This window comes from Lepisma saccharinum, chromosome 4 (assembly GCF_977018435.1).
Source record: "Lepisma saccharinum chromosome 4, izLepSacc3.1, whole genome shotgun sequence".
In the NCBI taxonomy this organism is placed as follows: domain Eukaryota; kingdom Metazoa; phylum Arthropoda; class Insecta; order Zygentoma; family Lepismatidae; genus Lepisma; species Lepisma saccharinum.
Window position 1 is genome coordinate 105,436,880 of NC_139232.1, and position 18,179 is coordinate 105,455,058.

An 18,179-nucleotide genomic window follows, 5' to 3' on the forward strand; every position below is an offset into this window, starting at 1 on the left:
GAATAAAAATTTGTTAAAAATCGGTTTCGCAAGTATGAATTGACAATGATAATGGATTTTAAAAACAGAAACAAACAGCTTTAAAACAAGACCAATATTGTACTTGTAGGACTATCCAATACTGAAGAATAGGTGTTTGAAAGATTGATAAGAACGAGACAAATTTTGAAAGTCTGAAAATCAAGAATTATGTCAAGAACATTTCTGCCTGCACCGTACTAGAATTGCACACCGATTGGACCACCCGTTTTTTATTTATAGAATTTCAAGGAGGGCGATCAATTGCAACACTTAAAAGAAACACTTTTTTGTTCTCACGACGATAACAGTGTAAAACACTGTCTGTCATAAAAAATGCTATAAGATTTTTGAAGGCATATATGCTAGCAAATATGCAAAGAAAGGCTTCCGTCTAAATCGGATTTAAGTTAAAACCTTCAGCGAGTTATGCAGAGTTAAATCCATTACTCACCTCTGAACCTTATAATCGTCCCTAACACAGGCAGCCAGTCTCGAAAGGAAGCGGTCTCTGTTGTCAGAGTCGTAAGAGCTCGGTAGGTTGAGATACCTCTCGAACAGGAAGTCCCACTCTTCTCTTGATGCAAATTTTGAAATGAGGCAAAGAGCACGGCTAGAGATGCTAGGGGAAGAAAGCAGAATCCGTAATTGACATTGAAAGAAAAGTGAAACTACTACGCTATAGACATAGCAATATATATAATATTAAATGTATTGAATAATATCATGCTATTGTTTGTGAACCACATACCACTTTAGTATATCACTTATGTTCACCTTCACTGTGAACAAAGCATATCCAAAATTAAGTTGAATTAAGAAACAAGGGTGATTGCAATTGATGCTAATTATTTCATTAATGATAATTTCTACACGCAAGGGGGCGATGGGACTAATAAAAAACCCAAATGAAAGCAAAGGAGATCGAGAGAAACAAACGTGGTAAATGCAATCTCCCACAAAATGACCGCCGAATACCATCTTTCTTTTTCAGCAACTTTTAAAACGAAGTATAAAAATGGTAATTACACATTTACTACCTCTACATACATTATTAATAATAGAGAAAATAAACGATTTCACCCGAACATAATTGCAACACAAATGGTTTTTTTTTTGTGCCAGATTGTGCGGAATGGTGTAGTGAATAATACATTAAGTATCCACCATCCAAATGTTTGGGGAAAATCCGCCATCTTGAAAAATGCGGCAAAAAATTATCTTGAAAACTAAAAACAAGTAATATATCGAAAACGGTGCATTGTACACAAAATGTAAAAATAACCAAATTGAAAGAGCAGAAAACTTGCTAAATTATGTTTTTTGTTTGATAGAGCCACAGTAAATCTTAATTGAATTAGAAAGATTCAAATATTTTCTTTCATTTTTAGAATTAGAGTAAAAGTTGTTTCCTGACACACAAAAAACTGCAAATATGTAAGAAACTATGTAATATACGTTCAAAAATTACTGAACAAAATTCATAGGAGATATGTAGTCTAAAGCACAGTCATGTGTTTCCCGATATTTTACGTGTTCCATTTCTTATGATATTGCCGAGAACATAGTACATTGTTTTCTTCAGTGTTTCGTTCACTTCCGTTTGTTACGTGTTGTTTTTGATGTTTAAAAATGTATACACATAGTAGCAGCGATTAGATGTCTGAACTAAGCAAGGGAGGGGGGAGGGCATGGACAGTTTACTTTCTTTATAGCCTACTGCAATTGGAGAGAATCGTATTGAAAATGGAATTCAGGCAGATGATTTTGGGTCACATCCACTGTTAGGCAAGGCTTAGCATTAGGAGACCATAGTGCTGGGACAAAAAAAAATGTGTATGGGGGGGAGGGGCATTGCTCCCCATGCCCCACGTCTAATTGCCGACAGTATCAATACATTGAAGTATTATGATACAGTTTTTAATCAGTCACTTTGCCAGAAAGTCCATTGCAGAATTTTTTGCATATTAAGGCTGGGTGGTCTTCATATCAAGATCAGTTTCCTGAGATGTGTTGCTTATGTAATTGCAGGTTCAGGCCTTCAACAAATCCTTGAGATCATTTACGGAGTTAATACTGTTATACCTACGATAACCAATGATCACCGGAAGAGGCCCTCACTTCCAAGTAGTGCACCTTGGACTGCATTTTGAAGACTACCGAGGTTCTGACGTCACAGTCAGTATAATCCTCTGTGGGACTCGTGTTGTCGTCATATTCTCCCTTCATCCATCTCACCATATCATCATCAGTCCTCGTGTTCGCGGTTAGCCAAAATTGACAGAAAAACGACGTAATATGAACGAAAACATATCAAATCAAACCGCAAAGGCCATAGCCAGAGACACAAGGAGTAATTTCATAGTTTATGCAGCACTCCTCTCTCTACTTGAAGAAGCAAAATGCATTGCAAAGGAACATATTTCTGAGATACGTTCAATAATCGTTAGCCGACTCAATTCAGAAGTAGACGCTAATGTATTAGACGGTGTATTGAGGCTTCCGAAAGATTGTGGAGAACAATAATGTTGAATAAAGGTAGCCACACAGAAGCCATTTTGAGTGTTTCAGATGTAAAAATCCTCTTACTTAATGTGACAAATGAACGTTGTGTAGTACCGAGAATGATCGAGGACACCATTAATTCGCAGGCGAACCTCCATGCAGGAGTGGTCAGTATGAAGCGTCATGAAGAGAGGGAGGCCAAGATGGAATATATAAAGTGACATGCACGTCCCATTTCATCCGTAATATCTTCATTCATCGTCGCGATTAACACAAAAGGTAGAAACGTGACTATGTACTTTATTATTTATTTATTTTCTTCCTAGTGCGAGCTGTACGATGTACATAAATTTTATTCTACACACACTTTCTCTTTCCTTAAAGTCGTGCATTAATATTCCCCTCTTTACGTTAGTAATATACCCCTCTTTATTTCTCCCAGGTATATCCCCACTTACTGTCCCACTTCTTGTATCTTTATTCTGTCGTCTACCACTTCTATCACCTCCCTCCATGTTAAGTTTTTCATCTATTTGTCCCTTAGGTCACGTGTAGAAGGGCAGTTCAGTAGGATACGCTCGTCCGTCTCCTCTTCATCGCACAAAGAACATATAGTTTCCCCTGCTTCGTTTCTCTTCCTTAATTGCTTCCATTCACCTAGTCTGAACCATGCCAGCGCGCCTCTTTCCTTTTCCCCTCACAACATTGATATATTTTGATTACCAACTTTCCCTTACTCTTAGCTGTTCCCTGATAGAGGTCTTCGTTTGGCAGTCTGCTCTGATTTGGCTTTCTGTTGAAATGCCCCCCCCCCTCCTCTCCCTTCCCATACCCAACCCATTCCGCTATTGAATAGGAGAATTTTCAAGTCCCAACCCCAAGTGTGAACGTTTTCCTCTCTTGTCTGTATTCCCAAACATTGTCACCTAAGCGTAGTTTGGCCCTCTTGTGATAATCGCACCCAATATTTAACAACCTCTGCTTACGCCCATTACCCTCTTATAAAATTCTCTTTGTGTGCCTGTTGTTGTGTTTTCCCCTCTTAACCCCCACAGTTCTACTCCATAGTTTAATGTTCCTAATATTATTGATGAATAGATGTTTTGAATGACCGGAAAACGCATTCAGGTGGCTTATTTATTGTCCTTATGACTTGTTTCACTGTCAGGGAGAGTGTTGATCTCAGGTATGTGAAGTTTTTAACCTGCTCGATTAAATCCCCCCGTATGTCCATGTCTCCTGTCTGCTAAATATGTAGCCATTTTTGAAAGCAAATATTTTTTTTATTTTTAATGTTTACATTCATTTTATATTTGTTGCACCCCTCATATATCCTATCTATGTCCCTTTGTAAACACTCTATTGTCTCGGACAAGATGACTGTCGTCTGCATAAATAAGGACTGGTATACTTTGCACTCCTAAACATGGGATTGAATCCTGGTCCATTTTAATTTTATGTGCTATCCAATCTATGAACAGTGAGAATAGCACTGCTGATAGGATGCGACGTTAAAGGAAGTGATAATGTAAAGAGTATAAAAATGTTATATCATGTTTTTTAGTCAACTTAATGTTCGATTTATTTTCATTGCACAAATCCAAAATATTAAACAATTTTTTGGGAAAATCGATCTTGTCTGTGGTCTGGGGGTCTGCCAATCCCGACTCTACTGCAATGCCGGGCAGTCAGGTGGTGAGGGTGTAACATGTTAGCACCAGGTATCTGCAATGGACTCGAAAGCGAAGTGACGGATTTAGAAGTGTGTTTTACCGTATCGTATTAGTCCAATATATTAACAGTGGCGATGATTAGACGTGGGGGCATAGGGGTAGTTCCTCCCCTCTCCATACTCCTTTCGCACACCACGTCGTCATTTGCCAAGTGAATGTTACAACGTGCTCAGAAGTTTTTCCGTTGAGTCGACTCCTTTCTATCACAAATCAGCCAATATTTCCGTTTTTGGTATTGTAAGACGAACAAAATTGGAGACTTGATGACGTCATTTGTGAGGTGTGTGACACGATCAGGTCATTGTTCCACGGAATTGAATAAACTTTTATTTGTTTTTATGAGTAAAAAATATTTTTTTTACAGACAGAGGATGCGTCTAATATTTGATAATGTTCAATTTAATGTGTCCACATATGATTTTGTGAAATTCATGTCTTTTGGGGCAGCTAGATTTTTAAAAAATCTGTTGTAATTTGCCAACATTGTGAGTTGTGTGTTAAGATTATAAAGCAACGAGTTCTTGAACCAATATTGTTACAAGATATTTAGTACACATAAATGTACACAACTTAAGGTTTTCATTGGGTTTTTTGTGTATTTTAAGTTATTTTTTATCCAAATGTATGTAGTTGCGTACCCAGGGATTGCTGCTAGGGGTTAAAACCCCTTTTGATTCAAAATTTTCTTTAAAAAAAATTAAAAGGAACTAAAACGTAAGAAGAACTACGAAACTCTTGGGCAAGTCACTGTTTGCGTGCAGACGTAGGCGTGTGTATGTGAGGGGGGAAGCCTTGGCGTGTTTGCCAGGGGGAGAGGGACGTGGTGTTTGTGAATGCTATTCATATCTGTTTCTATTTTTCATTAGCTGTTATATTTTACCATTTATGAAGGTAAGGAATTACATATATTTTCTACTCTATTGTAGGCTCAAAAGATGTCAAATTTTGACGTGATGTAATTGCCACGAGAACTGAATGACAGTCAGTGATTTATCCAGACAACATGGATGACAAAGGAGTAGAGCGCTTTAATGGGAGGTGTTGACAAAATGGACTTCATTTTTTATTTGTAAAGAATATTTTTCAAGTCATGAAAATGCACCTTGGAAGTAATATTTCATTTCGTTGACTTAGTGATTTGCAGTTGGATTAAGAGAACCTAAATTATTCATATAAAAAAATATCTGGAATATGAGAGAGAGATATGCTACGTGGGAAAGAATCTTGAAAGGAAATAAATGATCTGTTGAACTTCAGACGAGACATTTCAGAAGCTCTAATTATGAGGAATGATAAATAATAGGAAACAGAACAGAATTGGAAACAGATAATATTGCAACAGAAGTATATATTAAAGGTATTCATATGTAGAAGGAGTACAAAGCGATGAGCTCGCTTGACTCACAGTGATGTCATTTGTCAACATCCGATTTTTCAACTTTGATGTCCCTTGACTCACAGTGACGTCATTTGACAAGATCCGATTTTTCAATCTATACACACACATTGTATAAAACTATATATAATATCATTTAGGAGACCGATATACTTACGAAAAATACAGAACATTTTTTTTAGCATGAAAAGAAAATTTCTGTGAGCTAAAGTCACTATGGTCTCTTAATGCTAAGCCTTGCCTACCAGTAGATTTTACCCAAAATCATCTGCCCGAATTCCATTTTCAATACGATTCTTTCAATTGCACTAGAAAGTAAACTGTCCACCCCCCACCCCGTCCCCCCCTCGCTCAGTTCAGACACCTGATCGCTGTTACTGTGTACATACATTTTTAAACAACAAAAACAACACGTAACAAACACAAATGAGCGAAACACTGCAGAAACAATGTATTACGTTCTCAGCAATATTATAAGAAACAGAACACGTAAGCTATAGGGAATCGCATGACTCTGCTTTAAACTACATATCTCCTCAACACCTGACACTAAAGACACGAAATAAAAAGCAATCTCTAGAGGAATTCATAAGCTATGAATTTTGTTCACTAATTTTTGGACGTAAAATACCTACTTTCTTGCATATTTGTTGTTTTATGTGTTAGAAACCAATTCATACTCTAATTCTAAAAACGAAAGAAAATATTTAAATCTTTCTAATTCAATTTAAATTTATGGTAGCTCTATTAAACAAAAACCATAATATATGAACTTTTCTGCAATTTCATTTCGGATATCTTCACTTTTTGTGTACAATACACCGCTTTAGAGATATTACATTTTTTTAGTTTTGAAGGTGAATTTTTGCCGCCATTTTCCCCAAACATTTGGATGGTGAATTTTTAATGTATTATTCAGAACACCATTCCGCACAATCTGGCACAAAAGAGATTTGTGTTGCAATTATTTCCGGGTTAGGACATTTTATCCTGTACGTTTGCTCTACTATAAGTTAAGACACAATGTTCACAAACAGAGCTAAAGACTTAAAATCTACTACAAAATCTATACTTCAGGTTTGTGCGACTTACTCACTTTTATATATATTCTTTCGGATTTCTAAATTAAAAATACAAAGTTATTTATTACTTACGTTAAATGAGTATCTATTTTAGACACCGACAACGTTTCGGGAACCACTGGATGTATATTAAACCTTTTGGATAAAAAAAACTTTTCCTGCTCCCACAAAAATAGGCAATAATTAGGCTGGAGAGTTCAATGAACTAACCGATCACTGATTATTCGGCTGATCACTCTTCGGGAACCACTGTTCCCTTCTTCAGGTCCTATATCTCGGCTACTACAATGTCACAGAATATTCACCTAGTTGTTCATATCTGGCCTCGCTTCATAAAAAATTAGCCATACTTTCTATTCCTACAGTCTGTATCGGGGGGGAAAAGAGCAAAAGTACTCACCCCACCGGCACCTCCTTGTCCGGGTTCTCCGACTCCATCCACTTCTGGACTTCCTGCCTGTACTTTGCAACCTGCTCGCTGGCTCCGAATAATACCCTTAGAGTTCGTACATATCTCCTCGCCAACTTTCTTGATGGGGAATCCCCTTCCTGGTCCTCGTCTCCCAGTTCCTGATAGGCTGGGTTTGTGAGGTAAATGAGGTAGTTCTGCAAGGGACACCGAAACATTATTTTAGACAATGCAGCATGTTGCTGCTAGGTTTCAAATTAGCAACAAGCACAAAATATATAAATTCTTGTTATAAATAAAACACAGAAATCAAATTACGAGTTTTGTGTATTACACCATGTCCCATAATACATTTTGGAACTAACAGTGATGATGAAATGTTTTTCTTCTTATCAAAGATCTTATCGTTAACGTATTTAAATTGTGAATGTTATAAAAAGATGACGGTCACAATATCCTCCCCTGCTGAGCTGAATAAAATATAGCCACCATACTGTGGATAACCTCAATGATACAAGTTCTTAATTATACACAGCAAAGAGTGACATAACATTCAAATTTTTAACATACAAAACAACTTTTAATACTATAATAAATCTTTCAAAGAGTAAAGATGAATTTTGAACTACATTTTTACTCTTGCACATGATTGTTAACATTCAATTTAAATGTCCAATATTATACATTCGTCGAGCTAAATAATATTTGCAATTAATGACACATTTTGATATTTGAGCAATAAATTCAATAAGTTATCACCTACTCGAGCATCACAATAATTTGTTGCTGTAACCCTTCTTATGAATGTCTTCTTCAGAAACTACATAAACAGAATCATCCACTGAGAGGATTCAAACGGCAAAAGTTTACAAAATCCAAGAATTACACTGTCCTACAAAGGTTTTATTTCTTCTGAAGAAATTGGTATGGGAAATTCAAATCCGTGATTAGAATTTCGCTATCAAGGACAGTTTTTTATGTTATGTAAGGAAATAAAGAGTCTCATTTTACTCAGATTCACCGTTCGTGATAAATGCAGAGAATTGTCAGATGAGCAGTTGACAGCATCTGCTTCTTAGTTTCTGTTTCAGATGCTGGCAGGTCTGTTACTAAGCTACATGATGTACCTGCAAGATATTGTCAAAATACTAAGCATTGTGTTTGAAGCTTTTGTTTATATTCTTTGTCTGTTGAAATCAACCAGGTAGCCTCTGCTACGTCTGTGGAAAGTTGGCCTTTGCAAGGCAGAAGAAGAGGATTCGATCTCTCATGAAGAATTACTACAAACATTACATTGGAATCGACCAACATAATCTCCACCCCAGCACAAAGATTACTAAATTAAACAAACGTGCCTATTTTGAAACTGAGCAACTACTGACTGATCAAAACGACATTAGTGGTTTAATGAACGTTCATACGTTCTTCTGATGTCACAAAGAAACCTGTGAGTTATTAGAAGCTAACTAACTAACTCTCTAGCTTCTTAAGCCCAAAGGATCATGGCTGCAGCAACACAAGCCTTCCATCTGTCCCTATCCTAGGCAAAATCTATCCAACATTTTCCATCCTTACCGATTTCCTTTAGGTCCAGGAATATAAGAAGAACTCCATGGAATATAATGAGCATAAGTGGAAGATAATTTGCGACTTCAAGATAGTTGCAATGATATTGGGAATGCAACATGACTACACATGACAGAAGAACCCCTACACAAAAAAGAATGGGTCTCAACGAAATTGACAAGTAGGAGAAAAATTGTACAGCGTGTGATGTTCCTCTTCCCCATCTTTACACCAAGCTAGGCCTTACGAAACAAGTTGTAAGGGCTATGGACACAACTGGAAGAAGATTTAAGTGTATTTCAAACAAATTGCCTCGTCTTTCACCAGCAAAGCAAATGAAAGGTACTTTGTGGGGCTTAAAAGTAGAGAACTTCAGCAAATCCAGACTTTAAAGCATGTCTAACAGACAAAGGAAAAAGAGCATGGATATGATGTTATATGCAATATAAATTGCAAGAATTGCAAGAATTTTAGATAAAATGAAAATCACGATTACTCGTAAACTATTCTTGACAGATAAAATCTAAATACAGATTTGAAATCAGCACAAAATTTGCAATAGGAATCAGAACTTTTTCCTTAAGAAAAAAGAAAAAAGTTTCTTTATGTAGAACAGTGCTCGAAACGAAAGGACATGATACTTCCTTACCACCTCAATTACTGAGTTCAACAGTAGACATACGAAGAATCCATAATTGTTCCTGTGTTTTAAAAAGGTGATAAAATGAACTGCAATAATTATCGTGGAATTTCTCTACTCTCAACAACATATAAAATATTATCTAACATTCTTTTAACAAGACTAACCCCATATGCTAATTAAATTATAGGTAATTATCAATGTGGATTTAAACGTAACAGATCAACTACATATCAAATTTTTCTCATCAGACAGACACTTGAAAAAAGTGTGAAAAGAGGAAATAAAAAGCAGGCTTAATTCAGGAAATGCATGTTACCTTTCTCTTCATAAACTTTTGTCGTCTCGTTTAATATCTAAGAAACTAAAAGTTAAAATATACAAAACAGTAATTTTGCCTGTAGTATTATATGGGTGTGAAACTTGGTCCCTTACATTGAAAGAGGAACATAACTTGAGAGTATTTGAAAATAAGATCCATAGGAAAATATTTGGACCTAAAAGGTATGAGGAGACAGGTGAGTGGAGAAGGTTTTGTATCCATGTCCAGATGTTACTAGAATAATTAAATCAAGAAGACTTAGGTGGGCAGGCCATGTGGCACGAATGGGAGAAGAAAGAAGAGTTTACCGGATTCTTGTTCGGAAACCTGATGATAAGAGACCTGTCGGAAGGTAAAGACAAAGATGGAGGGATAACGTTGAGATGGACCTAATGGAAATCGGTGGGATGGAAAAGAGTACATAGATCATGCTCAAGATAGAGACAGATGGAAGGCCTGTGTTTCTGCAGCCATGAACCTTCGGGTTTAAGAAGGCTATAGAGTTAGTTTTACAGTAGACACACGATAATTAATTATTGGACTTGCACTTGTGCTCTCAAAATCAAATAGGCGTGTAATTGTTTAACTACAAATAAATCCACGTGGACAAATTCATTACCTAAGTTCATAATGGAATATTTAAATCCTACCACTTTTACACGCTGTTCACCCGCGATACAAGCCAACCGAATTCCTTCCATTTATTCCAGCTGTATATTTGGCAGTAAAGAACATAAATTGATCCAAAACTTATTATCCAACAAATTACATTGACTACCTGTGTTTATTAAACATTTAAGAAACAAGTCAATGATATATATATAATACATATATTATGAAAAGGTGACCGAAACCATATTCTGCGACACGATTTGGTTATATGGATGGTACGAACATCGACTAAAAGTACACATGAATATGTTATGAATATTGTGACCAGTTAAGTGTATTTATACACTACTAAACTGATATTGTCACCGTTCGGAGTTGTACCAAATGACTTTTATTTATTATACAATTGGTGTAAGAAACGGGGAACGAGACGACATTATTTATATTGTCACAAATTCTTCGCTGTATTTCTGGTGCTTCAAGTAATGGTGCAGGAGTTCATTTATCTGTAACAGTCCACTCAGGCTCTGAGTCAATCCACTCCATCAAAAATGTAACAGGTAAATCTTCATCTTTATCAACGTCTAAATATTTAAATTTATTAAAGTCACCGAGACAAGACTTAACATGCAAAAGGTACGGGTCTTCATTACAAGCATGCCTTATATGGTCATCCTTTGGTAGGCAGGGCAATTTGAAACGCATTTCCTCGCTTTCATTGTTTAATGTTCTCGCAGAGCTTCCACTAGTAACATTCGTTACTGTACAACATTCCTGATTTAAACTAATATGACTGCAGATCATTTCATGTCGGAAATTTCCATTGTTCCTTGCTGAAACCTCTGAGTTAGTCATAGTGGGGCCACCTTGTAATTCCCAAGAAAAAGAAATTGTTAAAATTTCATCACCAGGTGCAAATATGACGCTGAAACCTGGTGCAACTACATCCTTCTGCTTAATCATTGATCATGCAGTCTTACATTTTCAAAGGGTCATTGACGCATATTGAACATTGCTGTAGTGACGGAAAAAAAATCACGTCTAACTAATGGTTATTAATAATTATTTCAGCGCCATATTTCCTCCGAATTAGAGGCTTTTGATATAAATATAGAAATTACGGAAAATTTGCGGAATAACGAAGCATGAGCGACGAGAAGCAGTTTCAGTTAGCTGACACATCAACAAAGGTTGACACACATAGCATTTGTGAGGTGTGTACAAAAACCTTGGGAGAGTTTATCATTCAATTTGCATCAGAATTACTATATTCAGTTCCATTTTTTATTCGTAGTAAATTTGTAATGGTCCACAGACAATAATCACACTGTAATTTACACTTGACGTTCAATAGTTCTATAATGATAATCATAATAATACCTTGTAATTCTCCCATGCATCTGTACCGTCAAGGGATGAGGAATAAAAGTTGTTAATCATTTTCATGAACCATGGCTCTAGGGTATCCAGGTCCCACCGAAGAAAGAGCTGAAGGCGAAAGTGGTGGGCGTAGGAGAGGTCGCCTGACCTACATAGGAAGGCACTGTAGTGGATCAGCTGGGCACGAGTCAGGGAGGGGATGTTCTTGAAGTTGTCGCTGTTCAAATACCGGATGATCAGGTCCCAGTTGTCGGTGTCGTAGTTAACGTAGTAGAGACCTGGAAGATTTCAGACAATGGTGTAAAAAGAAAAAATAACCAGTACACACTTTAAAAGAATAACTCCCTTGTAGCTATAGTTAGGGCATACTAAATATGCCTGTAGTTCAAGACAACTTATAGGTGTGTTTGACCTACGTCACAATCTGCTGAATTGGGACTTCGAGCACCCTTGATGGATGCCAGTTCTTGTAAACTACGGAATTCAAGCGGAAGATTTGAAAAATTTTTACGATGGTACATCATGAAGTATTAGGTGTTTCATACAGAAGCTCACGTTTTTTTCATTTTTTGTTGCTTACGCAAACATGCCGGCTGTGCGAACCCTGACGTCACATGAAAGTCGCTTGTACAGCAACATTGTTGGGATACCTAATAGTAAATTATATGCATGAAGGTCAAATCTAAGTTGTAAGGACATTGTTGTAATGTTGACGAAGATGAGTGACGATATGATGAAATTGGACACTCACAAGAAACACCCATGGCCAGACGGGATTCGAACCCGGCTGCCTTGAAGTAGTGGCGCGCTGTGAATACCACTCCCCCACAGAGGTCGGCTCAAGTCGCTTATGCAACGCGACTTATAACTATTAATTTCTTCAATGGACGAAAAATTAAAATTCAGATGATGTATTGGACTAGTCATCGCTACGGAAATAGGTGAGAAGATGAATGATTTAGTTTGCAGTTAGTGATTATATAATCCACACATCACCTTGAATTTTTTTTAAAAAAAATCAGATGATTTGAAATCAATAGATGATTCTGGAAGTATTTTGAATTCTGATCACGGAAATGACATCCATTTTTTCCCATCACGTCAGGATTTTTCACAATTTTACAATCAAAATTCTCATATTCGCCTTAACATTGCATCCTTCACCTAACGCATCATATGCATCAAATTAATTTACGCAAATGAAATTTAGGTTGTTTCCAATTCAATAAGTGAATCCGAAAGTACTTTTAGTGCTGATAACTAAAATTACGTCCATTTTTTCCCATCACGTCAGGATTTTTCACAATTTTACAATCAAAATTCTCATATTCGCCATTCCATTACGTATATTACAGAACGCAATAAAATAAATTTAAACAAAGGAAATTTCGGATGTTTACAAACCAATAGGTAATTCTGGAAGTATTTTGAATTGTGATCGTGCACGACATATATTTCTTCCCATCACGTCAGGATTTTTCCCTAGATCATGATTTTTCTCAACGTCATTAAGTTCAATCAACACACTACATTATAACATTGAGTTTTGGACATTTTGTGAAGGAAACGTTTATGCGGTATTTCGAAAATTGAATTTACGTAATCAAAGTGAATAATTTTCATATCAATGAGTCTTGTGGAGATGGAAGGTGGATTGAATGCTTACTATTCTATGTGCATTTATAGTTCGAAATTGGAGGATTTGTATTGTAGAAAGCCAATACTTTCCAATTATGTACACAGAGCCATCTATTGAGGTACACATTTCATTGTTAAATTAAGGCAGTTAATCTATTGCTATTTTCTGAAAAAAATACACGTGATGGGTAAAAATGGATTTCATTTTTGGAATCAGCATGTTGAAATAATTCAGGGGCAACAGTCACCTGTGAGTCATCCAAACCCATGCAGGCCCGTGAATTGTCAATGTTTTCCTCTAGAGCCATTGTTGGAATTGGTACGTAGTACTAAAATTTATAACTTGATTCATTTACTGCTCTGAAAGGACAATCAATTCGTTTCTTAGCAAAATCCCACTTTAAAGTATAAGGATTTGATTGACACGCTGAAAATGTACGGAAGAAACCTCCTCAAATACAAGATAGTTGTCACACATGGAAGCGAATTGATACGTGGTACAGAACTCACCTACATACTCTGGATTGGCAAGGATAAATTTGTTTCTATCTGGAAGCCCGTTCAGCACTCCCTCCTTCTCTTGAAGGAAGATCTTAGCTCTCCTATCAACGAACTGAAGCTCGTCTTGCGTTGTGTAGGGTATGGGAATTGTCCACAGCAGATCCTCATCTGTTTCTTTGTTTTTCCTTATATTGTAGACTTTCTGTAATAGACGTATGATAACATTCCAAAAAATTTCATTTTTTATTCTTAAGTGTACACTCTGAACAATATAATAGTCGCATATAGAACATAAAATGTTGTACATTGAAGAAAGAGGGAGATATTGCTTGATTTGGTTTATAATACTTCGCTCTTCTACCACTTCTCGCTAATCGCGAAGATGAGAATGAGTGATGACATGATGAAATTCATGAAAAAAGATACACTCATAAAGAACACCCATGTTCAACCTGGTATTTGAATCCGGGAGCACTGCGTTGTATCGCGCTGTGTTAACCATTCTGCCAAGGAGGTCGATGTTAGAAAGAGAGAAATATGTTGCTGCGGTAATCAATTTCCGCGGTTTGGGGATACCAGAGGGTTAGTTAATATTTACATTTCACAATATGTCAATGTTTCAATCGGGAGGAGACTCCCCAGGAATTCATGGAGTTGGCATAGTACTTGGACCACGTGTAAGAGCTTCAGTAATATCAGTATGTTATGTGGATGAGAGCAGTGGCGAAGCGTGGTGTCACTGGAAGGGTAGGCACAAGCTGTGAGTTCGTGTTGTTATGGGTGCAACTTTTTTAAAATATAAAAAATATAACCTTAAAGTTATTTTTGAAAATGTATCAACATATTCTTAACTCTTGATGTGTACTAACTCGTAGATCGTATTTCTTGATTTTATTGTAAATTGATGCTTTAGATGTCATTCGAGTGACAGTCCTCAATGCCCCTTCTTTCATTCTATGCCCTGTTATAGGCTTCTATGCTTGTTTTTGTAGCATTCCAGAGTAATACAAGTCATTATTCCCCTTGCTCACTTCACGCTCACAACAATGAAACCCGACACCAGTGGCGGAGTGGTTAGCACATCGCGCTACGACGCCAGGGGTTTTGGGATAGAATCTCGGCCTGGGCATTTGTGAGTGTCCATTCGTCAATATCATCATATCAACACTCCTCCCCATCTTCGCAAATTAGCCAAAAGTGGCACAAAAAGCGAAGTAAAATAAAGGAAATCAATGAAAGAACTATAAAAAATAAATGAACAAAAAGAAGAAAAAACGAGATAAAATATAACAATAAAAGAACAAAGCAACAGGAGTAAATGGAGAAACTAACGAAAACGCAGAACACTGTGATAGAAACATTTTTCGCCCTCTGAACAAATTGTCTTTACCTTTCTACCCTCACCTTCCCATTCACCTTTTCACGCCGCGTTGGGCAAGAAACAGATGTGAAACCCAGTTTTGTACCGTGTCTCCAGCATTGCCAATCTCCCAATCAGGAAAAGTGTGCTGATTAAATTCTTAAATTTGCTAAATGCAACTAAATTGTGCTCGGATGACTTAGGTCTTATGTTCATTTTATGTATCTATTTTGGGGGTAGTTGTGATGTGAACATGCGTTGTTGTTTAATTAAACGATATTGGTAATTTCCCCCATCAAATTAATTACAATGGTTTAACCAATATAATTGGTTCAATCGCTTGACAAAGTTTGAGAAAATTCGACGACTACAAAAGGCGGCGGCGTTTTTATCTGTGACCCCAACTTTCTAGCAATTTCCTTCAATAAAATGTTCCTCGTGAGCTAAGTAAGGAAAGATAAAGAAAATATGAAAAGAAGACGGTGGACCAGATGTGGCTGGTTCGGCATGCTACCTTTTGTTTGAAACAAATAAGATCTGATAATAATCAGATCAAATGATCAAATAGGATTTTTTTAAATTTATATTTTCAAAATATATTCCTCTGAATTCAACTTATCTGTCTCCCAGAGGCGCATGTTTATAGATGATGCTATATTTTACCATTATCCCAAACACAGGGTGCTAGGTGCCAACGAAGTTCAAATTGTACTATTTTTAGCACAATTACGCTAGGATTAGCATCACTGCATGAGGCTGTAATCACTGTCTCCATTTCGGGCGAACGCGCCCCTGAAATTATGCTTTCGCGCATGAAACACATATAATGTTATGGGACCAGCTGAGGCCCAAGGAGAAGTGGCTCGACATGCGACGATAGAGCCTCTGGCAGGGATGGAAATTTGTGGAAATGATCGTAAGGCCTAGAATTTCAGTTTTCTTGTATTAAGGCGTCGTTAATTAAATTATAAGTAATAAGATACTCCGTAATAGCCAAGTATATTAGGGTAGGTCCGGTCTCCGGGCCTCTTATAAGGCTTGGTCACTGGATGAGGGGATTATTATGGTACGACTGAAGGGAAAGAAAAAGACCTAGTGCTTATACATGTCTACATGGTCATAGTGGTTTGCCAGACGAGAAAGTAGACGAAACCTACGACAAGATAGACGACATAATGGAAAATAAAGGAAGAGAGCATACATTATCGTAATGGGAGATTGGAACTGCAGTAGTAGGAGAAGGCCAGGAGGGAATCGGAGTAGAAAGATATGCATTGGGGGACAGAATCGAGAGAAGTGAATTGCTGGTCAACGTCTGCAAGAGTAACTCACTCATTGTTGGAAACTCTCTCTTCCAACAGCATACGAGAAGAAGATACACATGAACATGCACAAAGGACAGCAGAAGATATCAGGTAGACTACATCCTGGATATTTAGAAACTGCCTCAAAAATTCAAAAACTTTACCAAAAGCTGATATAAATTCAGACCATGCACAATAAGAGGAAGAGATATGCTTGTCTATGAAGAAGATAAAAAGAGGACAGAAAATAAAGAAACCAAATATCGAGATACTAAAGGAAGAAAAACAAAGGAAAGGGTTTGAAACAGAATTTAAAGAAAGTGTATTTGAAGTGAAAAAGCTTGTTCAAAATCAGTGACACTATCTGGGAAGGAATAAAAGTTTGCCTTAACAAAGCCGTCGAAGACACCATAGGGTGCAGGGTAAGAAAGAAATGAAAAAAAATGCATCACAGAAAGTATGCTCGAGAAAATGGAAGAACGGAGAAGATGGAAGAGTATTAATGCACAGGAAGGAAGAAGACGATACAGAGAACTCAATAAACAGGTAAGAAGGGAAGTAAATAAGGCAAAAAAGAAATGGATGAAACTAACGTGCGAAGAAATAAAAGAATTAGGAAAGATAAGATGATATGACCTGATATACTGTGAAATTCAATCCCTTTGCTTTACAAAAAGACGTGGGAAGCTATGTGGATGATAGAAGATGAGAATGGAATCGAAATTGGGGACAAACGAGAATTACTGAGAACATGGGAAGAGTATGAATAGGATCTCTAAGGGAAAGAGAGCCGACCAGATACATGATGAATAGAAAAAAAAATAGGACAAGGAGGGCTACTCATGATGATGGATGAATTGGAACTCACATTCAAAGAAATGAAGAACGGGAAACAACAGGAAGTGACCAAATTCCTGTCGAACTCATAAAGTAATCTAGATGAAGGATAGAATGAAATGCTACATTTATGCAATGAAATGTATGATGAAGGTGTATGGCCAAAAGATTTCATGGAAACAATCTAAGTGCCTGTAAAGAAGAGAAGTAACGCCAAGAAATGTGCTGAATATAGAACAGTCAGTTTAATATCACAATCAGCAAGAGTTCTCTTGAGAATTTTAAATAGATGCCTACACTCTAAAATAAACAGAGAGATAAAGGAAGAACATTTTGATTTTAGAAAGGGAAGAGGTACGAGAGACGCCATAGAAATACTGAGAACAATTGCAGAAAGATATCTGAAAAAAAGGTAAATAAATATCTATACCCTTTGTCGATTTAGAGAAAACCATTGATAGAGTGAGTTGGACCAAGTTTTCAGGGATCATTTAGAATATTAGGGTAGATTGGAAGAAAAGGAGGCTTATCTGCAAATTATATATGAAACAACGTGTAAAAGTGAGAATAGGAGAACAAATGAGCCAAGGAAGTGAAATTATAAGAGGGGTACGACAAAGATGTTGTCTTTCTCCTATATTGTTCAACAACTATATTTAGAAGATATAGTTAAAACTGTTCCCATTGCAAGAGAGAGGTAGCAGTAGAAGGAAGGACAATATCTTTTATATGACTTGCAGATGACATGGCCCTGTTGGTAGGAAATGAAATAACCGTAAATGCCATGCTTGCAGAAATGAATACCCACTGTGAACAGTTTGGGATGAGCATGAGAATAAATGTGAAGAAGACGAAAACAATAGTGATCGGAAGAGA

General features: G+C 36.8%; 1 protein-coding gene across 1 annotated transcript in view; it reads right to left on the bottom strand.

Annotated features, from left to right (window-relative positions):
* Nucleotides 1-18,179, bottom strand: part of LOC145987296 (aminopeptidase N-like) — a 56,173-nt gene that overhangs the window by 14,804 nt on the left and 23,190 nt on the right. The window contains exons 6-9 of the mRNA XM_083121812.1: nt 13,812-14,004; nt 11,664-11,941; nt 7,135-7,340; nt 473-640 (exon numbers count right to left, since the gene is read on the bottom strand). Coding sequence (XP_082977938.1) covers nt 473-640; nt 7,135-7,340; nt 11,664-11,941; nt 13,812-14,004 — 845 coding nt within the window. The remainder of the gene's footprint in view (nt 1-472; nt 641-7,134; nt 7,341-11,663; nt 11,942-13,811; nt 14,005-18,179) is intronic.